General features: G+C 40.2%; 2 protein-coding genes and 1 long non-coding RNA gene across 19 annotated transcripts in view; all 3 read left to right on the top strand.

The window, feature by feature from the left end:
• Window positions 1–14,729, top strand: part of LOC124276345 (multiple PDZ domain protein-like) — a 170,896-nt gene extending 156,167 nt beyond the window's left edge. For 8 of the 15 annotated variants that reach the window (XM_046711990.1, XM_046711987.1, XM_046711986.1 and 5 more), the window contains 3 exons: window positions 5,505–5,674; window positions 6,593–6,814; window positions 10,784–14,729. In XM_046711990.1, coding sequence (XP_046567946.1) covers window positions 5,505–5,674; window positions 6,593–6,760 — 338 coding nt within the window. In that variant the 3' untranslated portion in view covers window positions 6,761–6,814; window positions 10,784–14,729. Of the gene's footprint in view, window positions 1–336; window positions 720–5,504; window positions 5,675–6,592; window positions 6,815–10,783 lie in introns of those variants that run through there. The other 7 variants (XM_046711979.1, XM_046711980.1, XM_046711982.1 and 4 more) reach the window with 7 other exon arrangements.
• On the top strand, window positions 2,039–5,498 carry LOC124276347. Of its 3 annotated transcripts, XR_006898520.1 has the most exons (5): window positions 2,039–3,038; window positions 3,195–3,476; window positions 3,555–3,668; window positions 3,934–4,085; window positions 4,227–5,498. It is a non-coding gene; the product is annotated as an uncharacterized LOC124276347 (long non-coding RNA). The 3 variants fall into 3 exon arrangements; XR_006898522.1 differs by lacking the exon at window positions 3,195–3,476; XR_006898521.1 differs by lacking the exon at window positions 2,039–3,038 and having other exon boundaries at window positions 3,185–3,476.
• On the top strand, window positions 6,762–11,057 carry LOC124276324 (multiple PDZ domain protein-like). The gene is made up of 2 exons (XM_046711940.1): window positions 6,762–6,814; window positions 10,784–11,057. Exons 1-2 carry the CDS (start codon window positions 6,762–6,764, stop codon window positions 11,055–11,057), a joined length of 327 nt encoding a protein of 108 aa, XP_046567896.1.
• Window positions 14,730–15,949: the final 1,220 nt, after the last annotated feature.

Genomic DNA, 15,949 nt, shown 5'->3' with positions numbered 1-15,949 from the left:
CACCTTACGAAACGGGATAAAGATTTGTTCAATATCTTACAAAAATTGTAATGGTAAATTTTACAATAGAAATGAAAAGACATCAAACATACTACTCACAAATATTGTTATTGCTCCTTTCTCATGTTTCTTATGTTGTTTAATTATCCTGAACAAAACTTAAAATTTTAATAAATTTTAACTTTCAAATTCCTACCAAGAAATGGTATTGTCTTGAGGAATGAAATGTTGACAAGCAATGCATTAATATCACAGTACAGTTTGGTTGATTTCACCACCGTTTCTGTACCATGATTTCTGGACATACAATAGCATCTGTCTCCTTCCTTCTTTCAGGTCTCCCTTCCTCTAAAAGCTACTAATCTCCGGTTCTGTAATTTACTTCTCATCTTTCATAAACACAAACATTTTTGTATCCACTATTTCCTTGCATAAGCACGCTAATCGCTCTCCTGTGAACATTATTGTCCTTTTGCTACCAACTATAGCATATACCTGTATATCCAATCATCATTCCAATCCAAATGGTATTTTGAATAATAATAATGATTAACATTTGTAAGACAATCCTTGAAAAAGTTATGAATGGTGAATATCCATACTCGGAACTAGTCCGGACATGACGCTTTGAGACAAGAAGCCAACCGCTTTCCTGTCCTTTATAGAGCTAATTAAACTTCTATAATGTTATGGCTGAGCAATAAAGTATGTATAGTTTGTCTTGAATATGATTTGTTACTTGTAAAATATGTGAAAATAATGATTATATAAAACAACACACTACGCAATAACTCTGACTGATAAGTAGAAGTGTTTCGTCAATACTAGACTCATATGAACTGATTGTATAGCATTCTCCAGAATGTTGATAAACGGATGGGCGATATTGTGTATATAATCCTGATGAACCATGCATAGACAGATGATATTGCACGATAGTCTCCGGGATAGGATCAGCTCAATATGCTTCCTATGAAGATTTTCCTCACGTAATACTTTCAGTGAAATAATACGTTTTGTTTGTACATACAGCTTCACGATGTTATGCAAGCTGAGACGCGGTGTTTGTCTGTGGTTAGGGTATGGTTGAGGAACTAACAATCAGCACATTCCATTGTGTGAGGAAGACAACTTTCTGTGCAAATGCAACTGTTTTACGTTCATCTGATATTGATAACATCCCTTGCTTTAAGTCTGTGATTAGGAAGAGACCAAATGAACTTTGGTAAATATATTCTTGAGTAAACAACTGCTTGTATGTTTATAAACAGTTAAAAGTTGGATGTAAAGGAATCACAATTTACTTTGTTATACAAAGGCATATATATCAGGGCAGCTTCCTCCCCCTTAATTATGTGAATGGTGAAGAAGCATTATGAGAAAGTATTATAACTATAATAATATTCTTTTTCACCTGGCACATTATATATAAAGGATAGGATACTACTGTGTTTAGTATCAGTACTAAATCCAGAATGATGTTGTCATTATTCACAGCAATAGTCATAAGCTGTTGTCAGATATTTGAAAGAAGCAACAGTTGAGTGTGCATACATGGAAATAATTAATTTTTAAGTGATTCAACATTTATTGTCATGTACGTTAAATGAATTATTTAATACCCTTGAATGACAGTTGAATAAGATTTGAAGTTGTCATGTAATGTGTATAGCGACAAAACAAGAACAGTAAAACATATATGAAATATAAAATACTTAGTATATTTAGGTGATATTGAATTAGAACACTGAACATTGTCAAATGAATGTGAATCATTAATTATGTCAGTTGACAACTGAATTTGATCTTTGAAACTTATCATAAGAAACATGAATAATTGATGCCCTATATGTGATAACTGAACAAGACCATTTGAAATTATCAGAAGACATGAATGATAAACACCATTAAGTCATAGAATTGGTTAGAACCTTTGAAAATTGTCTCCTGAAGTGTAAAATGTGGAAACGTAATGATAAGTAAGCACAGAATCTGGACTGGTAGCTTTTGGACGCTGGAGTAATATTAAGAGGTTAGAACACTTGATCTATTTTGCATGATATATTTCTGTCCTCCTGTACGGCCAGTCTCCTCTTCACTGTACTCTGTGTAAGCTGCATATGATGTGCTTGGGTGGTTTCTGGCAGACTGGACGCTCCAACCTTTGTAAACCGATATCTAACCATGTGTCGACCATGTCAAATTAACTGCTTTAAAACATAACCTCTGCAGCTATGGTAATACAGTACGTCGACAGTTTACCCGTTTATCCACGGTCTTTCTTTACTTTGAAATTTGATAAGAACAAGTCTGTTTTTTTAAATCATATTGAAGATTAAATTTTATTCCTTCAATGCGAGTTGTATGAGTTCAATCCAATTTCTGGACATTTTGTAATTTCGATTTTGAAAGAAACCTGACTTGTGAAAGTATCCTTCAGATCTGCAGTGTGAAACATCATGTCAATGCACAATGCTTTTCTTGAAATTTTGTTTCAATCACAGCAATACGTTACCCTCAGTCTCCCCTTGGTTTTTATTGCCTCTTCTATAGTCACAAACTCCTATGTTGTATGATATGTGTGCTCCATATTCAACCTCAGGCGTAGTGGAAAGCTACGCGTTGTGAGACCCTGATTTACCACCACTTTGAGCTTGTCACTCTCTGTCCCTCCCCCACCCCACCACTCTACACCACCTTCTCAGTGTGAACATGCATTCCCCGACCCCCACAATGAACTCACCTACTTGCCTCCCCACCCACCCACAACATCTCGTGAGCTACACAGGAATCGATTGAACATATAATGAATGCCAGTACCTGCTATTTATACAAAAACATTCTCATAAAGTTGCAAAGTTTAGTTGTTTATTTTCAGTGTTTAGTTATTCAGTACTTCTATTCCATTATATATAATGTACCATGTCCCTGTTATTTTGGATTTTATGGTTGGATTACTTAATTACAGTAGGTTGGGATTCTAGGGCAGAAGTTCCAAAGTACCCCAAGTATTCTTTATTGATTCCTCGGCAAAATAGGTCCCCAGAACCCCAAGTATTCTAGTATGGATTCCAGGCCAAAATAGGTCCCCAGAACCCAAAGTATTCTGGTATGGATTCCAGGACAAAAAAATGGATTCTGGTATGGTTCCAGAGGTCCCCAAGTATTCTGGTATGGATTCCAGGACAAAATAGGTCCCCAGAACCCCAAGTATTCTAGTATGAATTTCAGGACAAAATAGGTCCCCAGAACCCCAAGTATTCTAGTATGAATTTCAGGACAAAATAGGTCCCCAGAACCCCAAGTATTCTAGTATGGATTCCAGGACAAAATAGGTCCCCAGAACCCCAAGTATTCTAGTATGGATTCCAGGACAAAATGGGTCCCCAGAACCCCAAGTATTCTAGTATGGATTCCAGGACAAAATGGGTCCCCAGAACCCCAAGTATTCTAGTATGGATTCCAGGACAAAATAGGTCCCCAGAACCCCAAGTATTCTAGTATGGATTTAGGTCCCCAGAACCCCAAGTATTCAGGATTCCAGGACAAAATAGGTCCCCAGAACCCCAAGTATTCTAGTATGGATTCCAGGACAAAATAGGTCCCCAGAACCCCAGTATTCTACCCCAAGTATTCTAGTATGGATTTCAGGACAAAGTAGGTCCCCAGTACCCCAAGTATTCTAGTATATCCAGGACAGAGTAGGTCCACAGTACCCCAGATTGTAGACATGGAGACAAAATGGGTCCACAGTACCCCAGATTCTAGTAGACAGGACAAAGTAGGTCCCCAGTACCCCAAGGCTCTGTAGACAGGACAAAGTAGGTCCACATTACCCCAGATAGTAGACAGAGTAGGTCCACAGTACCCCAGATAGTAGACAGTGTATATCCACAGTACCCCAGATAGTAGACAGAGTCCACAGGTCCACAGTACCCCAGATAGTAGACAGAGTAGGTCCACAGTACCCCAGATAGTAGACAGAGTAGGTCCACAGTACCCCAGATAGTAGACAGAGTAGGTCCACAGTGCCCCAGATAGTAGACAGAGTAGGTCCACAGTACCCCAGATAGTAGACAGAGTAGGTCCACAGTACCCCAGATAGTAGACAGAGTAGGTCCACAGTACCCCAGATAGTAGACAGAGTAGGTCCACAGTACCCCAGATAGTAGACAGCCCCAGATAGGTCCACAGTAGCCCCAGATAGTAGATAGTAGACAGAGTAGGTCCACAGTACCCCAGATAGTAGACAGAGTAGGTCCACAGTACCCCAGATAGTAGACAGAGTAGGTCCACAGTACCCCAGATAGTAGACAGAGTAGGTCCACAGTACCCCAGATAGTAGACAGAGTAGGTCCCAGTACCCCAGATAGTAGACAGAGTAGGTCCACAGTACCCCAGATAGTAGACAGAGTAGGTCCCAGTACCCCAGATAGTAGACAGAGTAGGTCCACTGCAAGGATCAGGTGGGAGCCATGTGAAAGCTGACTGAATGTGTGGTATGATGGCCAAATAGGTCATGCCATCAACCTGCAGCTGATCTTATGATTGACTGCAGGTTGAATCTAGGTTGAATATGGAGATACCACAGCAGCTGTTCATGCATAAACATATCAAGTTCTTTTGATGTTTGTAATCATAAAAGAAAAAATATATATTATGAAATATCTGAAAGTGTTCATTTTTTAAAAATAATGAACAACATGTTCATGGTAAACAATATAGATTTGTGAACTTTTTGGCTTCACCATGTAACTGTTTTAATGTTTATTTATCAATTGTGTGTTCAGTAAACCTGTTATTTTTTTGCCCAGATTTGTTTTGTGGTTTGTATTCCCTTGCAGGACTAGTTACCATAGAGCCCAGACAGTTTCACATTTTCCAAGTTTCTGTTTGGCAGTGCTCGTACCTTTATGTTATTGAAATGTTCCCACTGTTTTTGCCAATAGACCCTGATTTCTTGACAGAAATGTGTTACAACTGAATAATTAAAATACCCCTTTTTATTTTTATAATTATATTATGCATGTAATGCATGTTTTATTTCAGGGATGTGCAGTATATTTTGATATGACTACATGTGTGTATCCACTCTGTATATTGTGTATACTGGCATGAAGATGCATATACCAGCACAGTTTATGTGAAAGCTAAATTTGCATTTCCAAATATTTTACCTGTCATAGTTGGATATGGAAGTTAATCTGATCCCCTGCTTCATACATCTTGTTTGCTTCTGGTTTTTGTATTGTTAAATGGATTTTAACTTTCTTTGACTATTGTTTACTGTTGTTTTGTTGTATTTCTTCATAATTTATTTTTGTACTTGTTGTTTGAAATTGTATTGTGTCTCTTGATGCTTGATTTTCAAATATTTGAATATGTATGGTTGTTGAATCTTGTAACCTGATCCTGTGTTAGAGTAATATTGTTTAACGCATCAATGCTGATATCCGATGTGGTAGGGTGTGAGTGCTACAGTTTGACCTGACTTCCTGTTGTAGATGTGAGTGTGGACTGGACACATTTGAGGAATGTGGATCTCCAGCATGACGAGTCGGGCTCTCTGGGGCTGAGCATTGCTGGTGGGGTGGGCTCCCCGCTAGGGGATGTTCCCATCATTGTTGCAAACCTCACCCCCACAGGCCCAGCAGCACGGTGTGGCAGGTTACGGGTAAGTCAGCATCTGTGACGTAAAGGGAGGGGGTCAACGCCTCCTCCTCTCCCCCCCCCCCCCTTTTCTTGAACATTGACTTAGGATCATCTCAGTTGATCCTAACAAATGTACTAACTCATTGACATTGACATTGACTAAGGGACAGTACTAAGTTGATCCTAACACCCGTACCTTGACATTGACTAAGGTCGATCATAGCACAAAGTTAATCCTAACACCCATACCTTGACATTGACTAAGGACGATCATAGCACTAAGTTAATCCTAACACCCATACCTTGACATTGACTAAGGACAGTTCTAGCAGTAAGTGGATCCTAAGACCCATACCTTGACATTGACTAAGGACAGTTCTAGCAGTAAGTGGATCCTAAGACCCATACCTTGACATTGACTAAGGACAGTCATAGCACTAAGTTAATCCTAATACCCATACCTTGACATTGACTAAGGACGATCATAGCACTAAGTTAATCCTAACAACCACTATTTGACATTGTCTAAGGACAGTCATAGTACTGGGTTGATCCTAACTCCCCTAACTGATATTGACTAGAGACGTAGTACAGTTGTAGTGCTGAGATCATTGGAGGAACAGGGCTCAGGACAATATTATTATGATTGCTATATTGTCATCCTATTTATACTTGAAATAGATGACAAGAAATAAGAAAAAATGGACATCTGAAATGTCTGCAATTATGTCATTGCTTTTTGCAATAATAAACCTTTTGGGTTTCAAAGCAAAGTAGGCCCCAGGTATCCAGGACTAAGTAGAACTAGTTTCCTGATGCAAAACAATGCAAATGTTTGGAATATTGCTAACGGTGGTGTAAAGCACCTCTAACTCAATTGTGTAATGTTCAGTAATTGTATGATAGTAAGAGTAATGTTGCAAATGTTCCTCCACTTTAGGTTGGTGACAAGATCCTGATGATCAACAACCGATCAACAGACGGCATGACCCATGATGAGGCAGTTGCCGTGCTGAAGTCAACGACGCCGGTGATGCTGCAGGTCATCCAGGGGGAGGAGCTGGCTGTCAGTGTCAATGGCAGTCGCTCAGCGTCAAGTCAGCACTGACATGTCAAACGACCCAACTGCCACCGAACTTTCTGTGCCTCCTCCAGCTGAGGGGTGAGTACATGTAGACAGCATCCTTTCTGTATCCAAACTGGCCTTCCTGGTCGCATATGATCCAACATGACCAACAAGTGCTAACATAAAAAAACATACAAAAACAAAACATAAAAACAAACAAAACAAGCACCAACCAAACCATCCTGTAGTTATTCCTATCGACCACTTCTGGCAAACTTCCAAATTCAAAATTCATAAAAATTTAATAATGCAACATACCCCCTTCAGGTTGCCTTGTCTTTCGGTCAAATCACGCCTCTTTTGATCAGACACTAAGTGGCCTGGCGGGCTCATGTTCAAACATTATGTCGTAAAGTGCAGGCTAAATCTTCAGCATCCTTACTGTAAGGGGGCACTTGTTGCCCACACCATGGTGACTTGATTACTGTGGGTCTCCAGCAGTCAACTGATGTATCAGTACATGCAGACAGCATCCTTACTGTAAGGGGGCACTTGTTGCCCACACCATGGTGACTTGATTACTGTGGATCTCCAACACTCAACTGATGTATCAGTACATGCAGACAGCATCCTTACTGTAAGGGTGCACTTGTTGCCCACACTGTGGTGACTTGATTACTGTGGGTCTCCAGCTGTCAACTGATGTATCAATACATGTAGATATCATCCTTACTGTGAGGGGGCACTTGTGGCCCACACTGTGGTGACTTGATTACTGTGGGTCTCCAGCAGTCAACTGATGTATCAGTACATGCAGACAGCATCCTTACTGTAAGGGGGCACTTGTTACCCACACTGTGGTGACTTGATTACTGTGGGTCTCCAACACTCAAATTATGTATCAGTACATGCAGACAGCATCCTTACTGTAAGGGAGCACTTGTTACCCACACTGTGGTGACTTGATTACTGTGGGTCTCCAGCTGTCAACTGATGTATCAGTACATGCAGACAGCATCCTTACTGTAAGGGGGCACTTGTTACCCACACTGTGGTGACTTGATTACTGTGGATCTCCAACACTCAACTGATATATCAGTACATGCAGACAGCATCTCTATTGTAAGGGAGCACTTGTTGCCCACACCATGGTGACTTGATTACAGTGGATCTCCAACACTCAACTGATATATCAGTACATGCAGACAGCATCCTTACTGTGAGGGGGCACTTGTTGCCCACACTGTGGTGACTTGATTACTGTGGGTCTCCAACACTCAACTGATGTATCAGTACATGTAGACAGCATCCTTACTGTAAGGGGGCACTTGTTGCCCACACTGTGGTGACTTGATTACTGTGGATCTCCAACACTCAACTGATATATCAGTACATGCAGACAGCATCTCTACTGTAAGGGAGCACTTGTTGCCCACACCATGGTGACTTGATTACTGTGGGTCTCCAGCTGTCAACTGATGTATCAGTACATGCAGACAGCATCCTTACCGCAAGGGGACACTTGTTACCCACACTGTGGTGACTTGATTACTGTGGGTCTCCAACACTCAACTGATGTATCAGTACATGCAGACAGCATCCTTACTGTAAGGGAGCACTTGTTACCCACACTGTGGTGACTTGATTACTGTGGGTCTCCAGCTGTCAATTGATGTATCAATACATGTAGATATCATCCTTACTGTGAGGGGGCACTTGTGGCCCACACTGTGGTGACTTGATTACTGTGGGTCTCCAGCAGTCAACTGATGTATCAGTACATGCAGACAGCATCCTTACCGCAAGGGGACACTTGTTACCCACACTGTGGTGACTTGATTACTGTGGGTCTCCAACACTTAAATTATGTATCAGTACATGCAGACAGCATCCTTACTGTAAGGGAGCACTTGTTACCCACACTGTGGTGACTTGATTACTGTGGGTCTCCAGCTGTCAACTGATGTATCAGTACATGCAGACAGCATCCTTACTGTAAGGGGGCACTTGTTACCCACACTGTGGTGACTTGATTACTGTGGGTCTCTAGCTGTCAACTGATGTATCAGTACATGTAGACAGCATCCTTACCGCAAGGGGACACTTGTTGCCCACACTGTGGTGACTTGATTACTGTGGATCTCCAACACTCAACTGATATATCAGTACATGCAGACAGCATCCTTACTGTAAGGGGGCACTTGTTGCCCACACAGTGGTGACTTGATTACTGTGGATCTCCAACACTCAACTGATATATCAGTACATGCAGACAGCATCTCTACTGTAAGGGAGCACTTGTTGCCCACACCATGGTGACTTGATTACAGTGGATCTCCAACACTCAACTGATATATCAGTACATGCAGACAGCATCCTTACTGTGAGGGGGCATTTGTTGCCCACACTGTGGTGACTTGATTACTGTGGGTCTCCAACACTCAACTGATGTATCAGTACATGCAGACAGCATCTCTACTGTAAGGGAGCACTTGTTGCCCACGCCATGGTGACTTGATTACTGTGGGTCTCCAGCTGTCAACTGATGTATCAGTACATGCAGACAGCATCCTTACCGCAAGGGGACACTTGTTACCCACACTGTGGTGACTTGATTACTGTGGGTCTCCAACACTCAACTGATGTATCAGTACATGCAGACAGCATCCTTACTGTAAGGGAGCACTTGTTACCCACACTGTGGTGACTTGATTACTGTGGGTCTCCAGCTGTCAACTGATGTATCAGTACATGCAGACAGCATCCTTACTGTAAGGGGGCACTTGTTACCCACACTGTGGTGACTTGATTACTGTGGGTCTCCAGCAGTCAACTGATGTATCAGTACATGTAGACAGCATCCTTACTGTAAGGGGGCACTTGTTGCCCACACTGTGGTGACTTGCATACTGTGGATCTCCAACACTCAACTGATGTATCAGTACATGCAGACAGCATCCTTACTGTAAGGGGGCACTTGTTGCCCACACTGTGGTGACTTGATTACTGTGGGTCTCCAACACTCAACTGATGTATCAGTACATGTAGACAGCATCCTTACTGTAAGGGGGCACTTGTTGCCCACGCTGTGGTGACTTGATTACTGTGGGTCTCCAGCGGTCAACTGATGTATCAGTACATGCAGACAGCATCCTTACTGTAAGGGGGCACTTGTGGCCGACACTGTGGTGACTTGCATACTGTGGATCTCCAACACTCAACTGATGTATCAGTACATGTAGACCACACTGTGGTGACATCCATACTGTGGATCTCCAACACTCAACTGATGTATCAGCACACAGACAGCATCCTTACTGTAAGGGGGCACTTGTTGCCCACACCATGGTTACCCACACCATGGTGACTTGATTACTGTGGGTCTCCAACAGTCAACTGATGTATCAGTACATGCAGACAGCATCCTTACTGTAAGGGAGCACTTGTTGCCCACACTGTGGTGACTTGATTACTGTGGATCTCCAACACTCAACTGATGTATCAGTACATGCAGACAGCATCCTTACTCTAAGGGGGCACTTGTGGCCCACACCATGGTGACTTGATTACTGTGGGTCTCCAGCTGTCAACTGATGTATCAGTACATGCAGACAGCATCCTTACTGTAAGGGGGCACTTGTTGCCCACACTGTGGTGACTTGATTACTGTGGGTCTCCAGCTGTCAACTGATGTATCAGTACATGCAGACAGCATCCTTACTGTAAGGGGGCACTTGTTGCCCACACCATGGTGACTTGATTACTGTGGATATCCAGCAGTCAACTGATGTATCAGTACATGCAGACAGCATCCTTACTGTAAGGGGGCACTTGTTACCCACACTGTGGTGACTTGATTACTGTGGATCTCCAGCTGTCAACTAATGAATCAATACATGTAGATATCATCCTTACTGTAAGGAGGCTCTTGTGACCCGCACTGTAATGACTTGCGTACTCTGTGTTTCTAATGTAATCTTGTTTTAATATTAGCATATCCTAATTTATGTGCTTTGTCTGTGTTTAGCCGACATCAGAATTCAAATTTAGTTCTTCTGTTGCCAGACAAGGCCCACAATGCAGCACCCTGATTCTGGAGCGAGGTCAAGAAGGCCTGGGATTCTCGATTGTCGGAGGTCATGGAAGTCCACACGGAGATCTGCCCATCTATGTGAAGAACGTCTTTGAGAAGGGAGCTGCCGCCGAAAATGGCGTGTTGAAAAGAGGAGATCAGATTTTGGCTGTGAATGGGAAAAGTCTGGATGGACTTACACATGATGAAGCTGTCAATATTCTGAAAAATGCGCGAGGAAAAGTGACTCTATCTGTGTTGTCTTGATAGTGTGCCATGACAACGTACTATTATCATTCAGTGGGACCAGTTGTATTGTTGACAAGCTTTGGCAAAGTACGCTGTGACAGAGAGCACCAATCAGGAACAGTTTCAGAAAGCATGGAAATAATCTCTATTGATGCTACTCCTTGGAAACAATCACCATGGATACCATGGGCACTTGAATGGTTACTATGATTCTATGAAACAGGAACAAAGGACATCAACGGAACATGTTATTTTGATATGAAGGAGAACACTCCAGGAATTTTGGAATTTTGAAAAAATCGTGGAACTATGGTGTCCGAAAATGGTGACTGTTCATCGAAAGCATCGTGCCAGAGCTTGAAAATAATATTATTTGTTTCTTCACAATTATCAGATATCAAAATGGTTGTGACAGTGACTTTAAGTCGTTTTGGGATGACAGAACTTTACAATGGATACACTCAATAATAATAAAGTTATGCAATGTAGTCATTGTGAATAAGTAACTCATTCATGATAATTAGGTGCTTGAATTAAAAGGTACAAGGACTGAAACCCCTAAATTCCACAAACTATGGATATGAGTTTGCAATGTTTGTGTCACAATTAGTGAGTATATCCATTGAAGACTTCTATACTGTTACTGTTATTTTTGTATATGATGTATGATAGTGTTTTCATTTTTTTTTACAGGATTTGCAACTGTGATAGTGAGATTTAATTATGTTACAAGAATTTGTGAAAATGGATATCATTTCTTTGAATTAGATATGACCCTGTCCCCATTGTAGCTGAAATGTCTCAACTTGAAGAAGAACACTATAAGAATGAAACCTTGTCTCATCCCATTACAAATATGCAATGTTTTGGAGAGACACGTATTACTGGACCAATATTATTGAGATATCTGACGAAACTATAAGTTTTTTCTTTATGGAAGTATGTATATAATGGTAATTACAGTAGATCATTTAGTATATTCCCTTTATTAGATATAGATCATGTGGACCTCATTAGCATAGTGAAAAAACAAAATTCCACCTTTATATTAATCAGAGAGAGATAAAACACTAAACTCTGATGTAACAAGTCTGGCTGCAGATCAAAATCAAAAATCGAATTGGAGTGTAGAGCTTTGATTTTCTGTAAAATTATTTTGGATGAAGAAATAAGTTGTTAAAGTGATTTAAAATTATCTGTTTGCTATAAAATGCAACCTGAATTTTCGATTTGGCAACCCATTCAAGGTTCTAAAAATATTCCACAGATTATTTTCTTGCAGTGTTTCTTTGGTAAATATAACAGAGACATCCTGAGGCACATCCTCAAGAGGTAACTATGTTATATCCTGGTTGTCCTGTGTTGTGTGGAGACTTGAGCATCCTTAAACATTTGGATTCTTCTAAACGTTTTGTGTATTGACTGCAGAATGACAGAATGTTTTACTCTTCATTATATAACAAATGCATATTACAGAGATGAGTGAGATTATATGTTACACCTTGATCAACTTTTTCCAGTTTTCTATTTCATTTTATATGACAGGTGTTTTCTAATGCTTTTAAACAATTTTCATGAACTGATCTGTTGCATCAAGATCCCAATGACCTGCTCTGACAGCCTGTAGTGGTGATGTTGTGGTAGGAATGTCATGATGTCATGCAGGTGAAGTGCTGATGTCATGGTAGTAATGTCATGACATCATGCAGGTGATGTGATATCATGGTAAGAATATCATGACATCATGCACGTGATGTGTTGATGTCATGGTAGGAATGTCATGTTATGCAGGCGATGTGATGTCGTGGTAGTAATGTCATGACATCATGCACGTGATGTGTTGATGTCATGATAGGAATGTCATGTCATGCAGGTGATGTGATGTCATGGTAGGGTTGACATGCAGGTGATGTGATGTCGTGGTAGGAATGTCATGATGTCATGCAGGTGATTCAATGTCATGGTAGGAATGTCACGCAGGTGATTCAGTGTCATGGTAGGAATGCCATGATGACATTTGGGTGATGTCAGGATGTGATGACATTAATGTGGTGATGTCATACAGGTAATGTCATGCAAGCAATGTACGATTGTAATGAAAGGCAGGTGTGGAATTACATGATGTTGATTGAATGATAGGAAAGCAAAAGGCAGTTTCTACACATCATATTGACCATAACTTGTATTTTGTTTGGGTAAGTTTCAAGTTGTCAGAACAAAATTATCACAATAAATATGATACATACTTTTTTTAAGGAGAACAATCTTAAAATGGAATGATAATACATTGGTTGTTATGTAATATAGCATATAACATGTAGACACACACAAGACACATAATTTGTTGGCTCCCTATCTGAATTTCCATTTGGTTTTGTAAACAGGCAAGTATAGTCACTGGTTGACATCCGATAGCCACAGATCTTGTTGATACTTTTATTACCTATCAGTATACCCTGTTGGTATTACTCAGACAATAATGGTCATTAGAGGTCATCCTATCTGAAACTAACATGTGGACAGTATGGGTTTACTGGTTTCGTACCCGGTTGCCCAGTAGTCACTGGCTAGAATTCAGATTCCATGTAGACACATTGGTTGGTTCCTTGCCTTTATGTCAGTAAGGTATTATACAGACAACGACAGTCACTTGTTTGCATCAAATGTCCATACACTAAGAAGACACGATAATAAATGGTCATCTTATTATCATGTAGGGACCTATGTCTATGGACACTATTTGGTTTATGCATCATAGACTATCAGAGATTATACGATCTGTAGACTTTATTATAACCCAGTACGTTTGGACAAAACTGCCCTCAATAAAGACATTCAACCATTCCACAGAACCACACAAACATCCAAGTTGCCTATGACAGACTAGTTGGTTGTTCCTGTTTGAGTGACAGCGCCTGTTTCTTTGTCTTGGTATCAGGTGGTAGAAACAATGTAGAAAATAGTACACATTCCATTGGTATTTGTTAGCTTGCAAGAATTTGTCTTCCTCCTTGCGTTAACATTGATGAAGCTGTGGTGGGAGTATCTCAGACCCACTCACCTAATCCCATGCACATAAACCCAGTCACTGATAGATAACCTCAATCTCAAACTGTAAGTAAGTACTTGTACTCACAATTCCTTGGATTAAGGTGGTGTAGTCTTTGATAAGTGAATAGGCTTACCCCTTTAAAGCAGACTTGAATCCTATGGTACAACCAAGGATTTATCTATCAGTTAAAGGGTTGCTCCTCACAGTTGAGGATGTTTTCATTTAAGCTGCAGCACCATTTCTGTCTATGCAATTTCTGCTGGGCCCTTTAACTTCCAAGCATTCTCATTGGCTAAAATTCAAATGTCTCAATTTTTATTGGTTGGCCAAAGTAGATAAGTTGCTGGCAACAGTTAGAAGCTGTGAATAAATGTGATAGCTTATCATTTTAACAGAACTGTTTACCAATACTTAGTGTAACGATGATCTTGGAGATTTTATAGTGGTTAACCCAGTGTTATAGAAACTCATGCCGATATTTATCATTGATAAGCACATGTGTGACTGGATCCTCCTCCAATGTCACGTTGTGCTGTTGAGTTTACTGTTTATATCACATGATGGCTTCTTAATTATCACTGTTTATGCTAACTCCCATTACCCACGATTTGTACTAAATAAAGTATATTTACATGAAACGTGTGTTCTTGTTTGTCTAAGCAGCTGATTGGATGAAGGGCAATTCCTTTCTGGAATTGTTGCCAAACAGAATTCTGCAAATGGAAAATATGATGCTTGAGAGGTATTGTGTGTTAACTTTGAGGTTTTTTCAACAAACCTTTGCATAGAGCTCAGGTCACAAATCAGGTAATGTTGAGTGCGGAGAGTCAACATGCGGAATGATACTGAATCAACTTGAATTATTCATCTGGCGTTTCATAGCAATAAGACATTGAATTGTGAGCCTCAAGTCTTCATTCCAATTTTCCAGAGGATTCATTGTCTGAAAATTGTTCTATGAATATATCATATTTGTATTCATCTTACCCTAAGGATGTGTCACATTGACATTCCTAAGTCTTCAGCACTTGTCTTCAGGACATGGTTGTATTGATACACAAATATTGTCTAATATGACATGCACCCAGTGACTCACATGGAAATAGTGACTGCATTACTGACAATCTTTGGCTTCGATGGTAGCTGAGGATGATCTGGTGAATGATGGCCCTTGAAATGAAGAAATGTTTGAATTTGTGGAAGGCATTTTCATGTCATACACTACCACAGTCAAACCAGGCATAATGATGAATACGTGGATTACTTGCAATTGAAAGTAGTTTAGAATGAGGCTGATGCTGAAGTTTTGCACATTATTTTTGTACATCTAAATTTGTATACTTTAGTATATGTTTTATGTGATGCTGATTATTTTCTGAAACGAATTTGGGAATGCTGATTGGGAACACTACATGTGCATGTGCGTGTGCGTGTGCATAGGTTCTGACCAACATTCACGCTGCTAGTAAGGTAGCCAGCAGAAAAATACTGAACAATATAAATTTTGAAAATATTTAGTTATTACATAACTTTCAAATCATGCAGAAATTCATGTAGATATGCTTATGTAATTTTAGCAGATTGTCATATGGCAGTGAAAAAATATGAACATGTTAAATAATGCAATCGTATTCCATTCTTAGTTCGAGGGAGTCGGGTATCTTCTAGAACAGCTAAAATAATAATAGTATAAAAAAACAAACTTGCAGAAGCTTTTTATGTATACAATGGGAAAGGTGCGTGCATGTAATCTCACACTACATCCAGACCAGACATTTGTGAATATCGTTATTTTCACCTGTTCTTGAAGTTTGATCACTGTTGCTCCTAGGCGAATATTTTTATCACAGTCCCACCC

The sequence above is a fragment of the Haliotis rubra genome, unplaced genomic scaffold, assembly GCF_003918875.1.
Source record: "Haliotis rubra isolate DU_JTF1 unplaced genomic scaffold, ASM391887v1 Scf208, whole genome shotgun sequence".
In the NCBI taxonomy this organism is placed as follows: domain Eukaryota; kingdom Metazoa; phylum Mollusca; class Gastropoda; order Lepetellida; family Haliotidae; genus Haliotis; species Haliotis rubra.
Note: the sequence above shows the minus strand (reverse complement) of the source record. Positions and strands in the feature narration are given on the sequence as shown.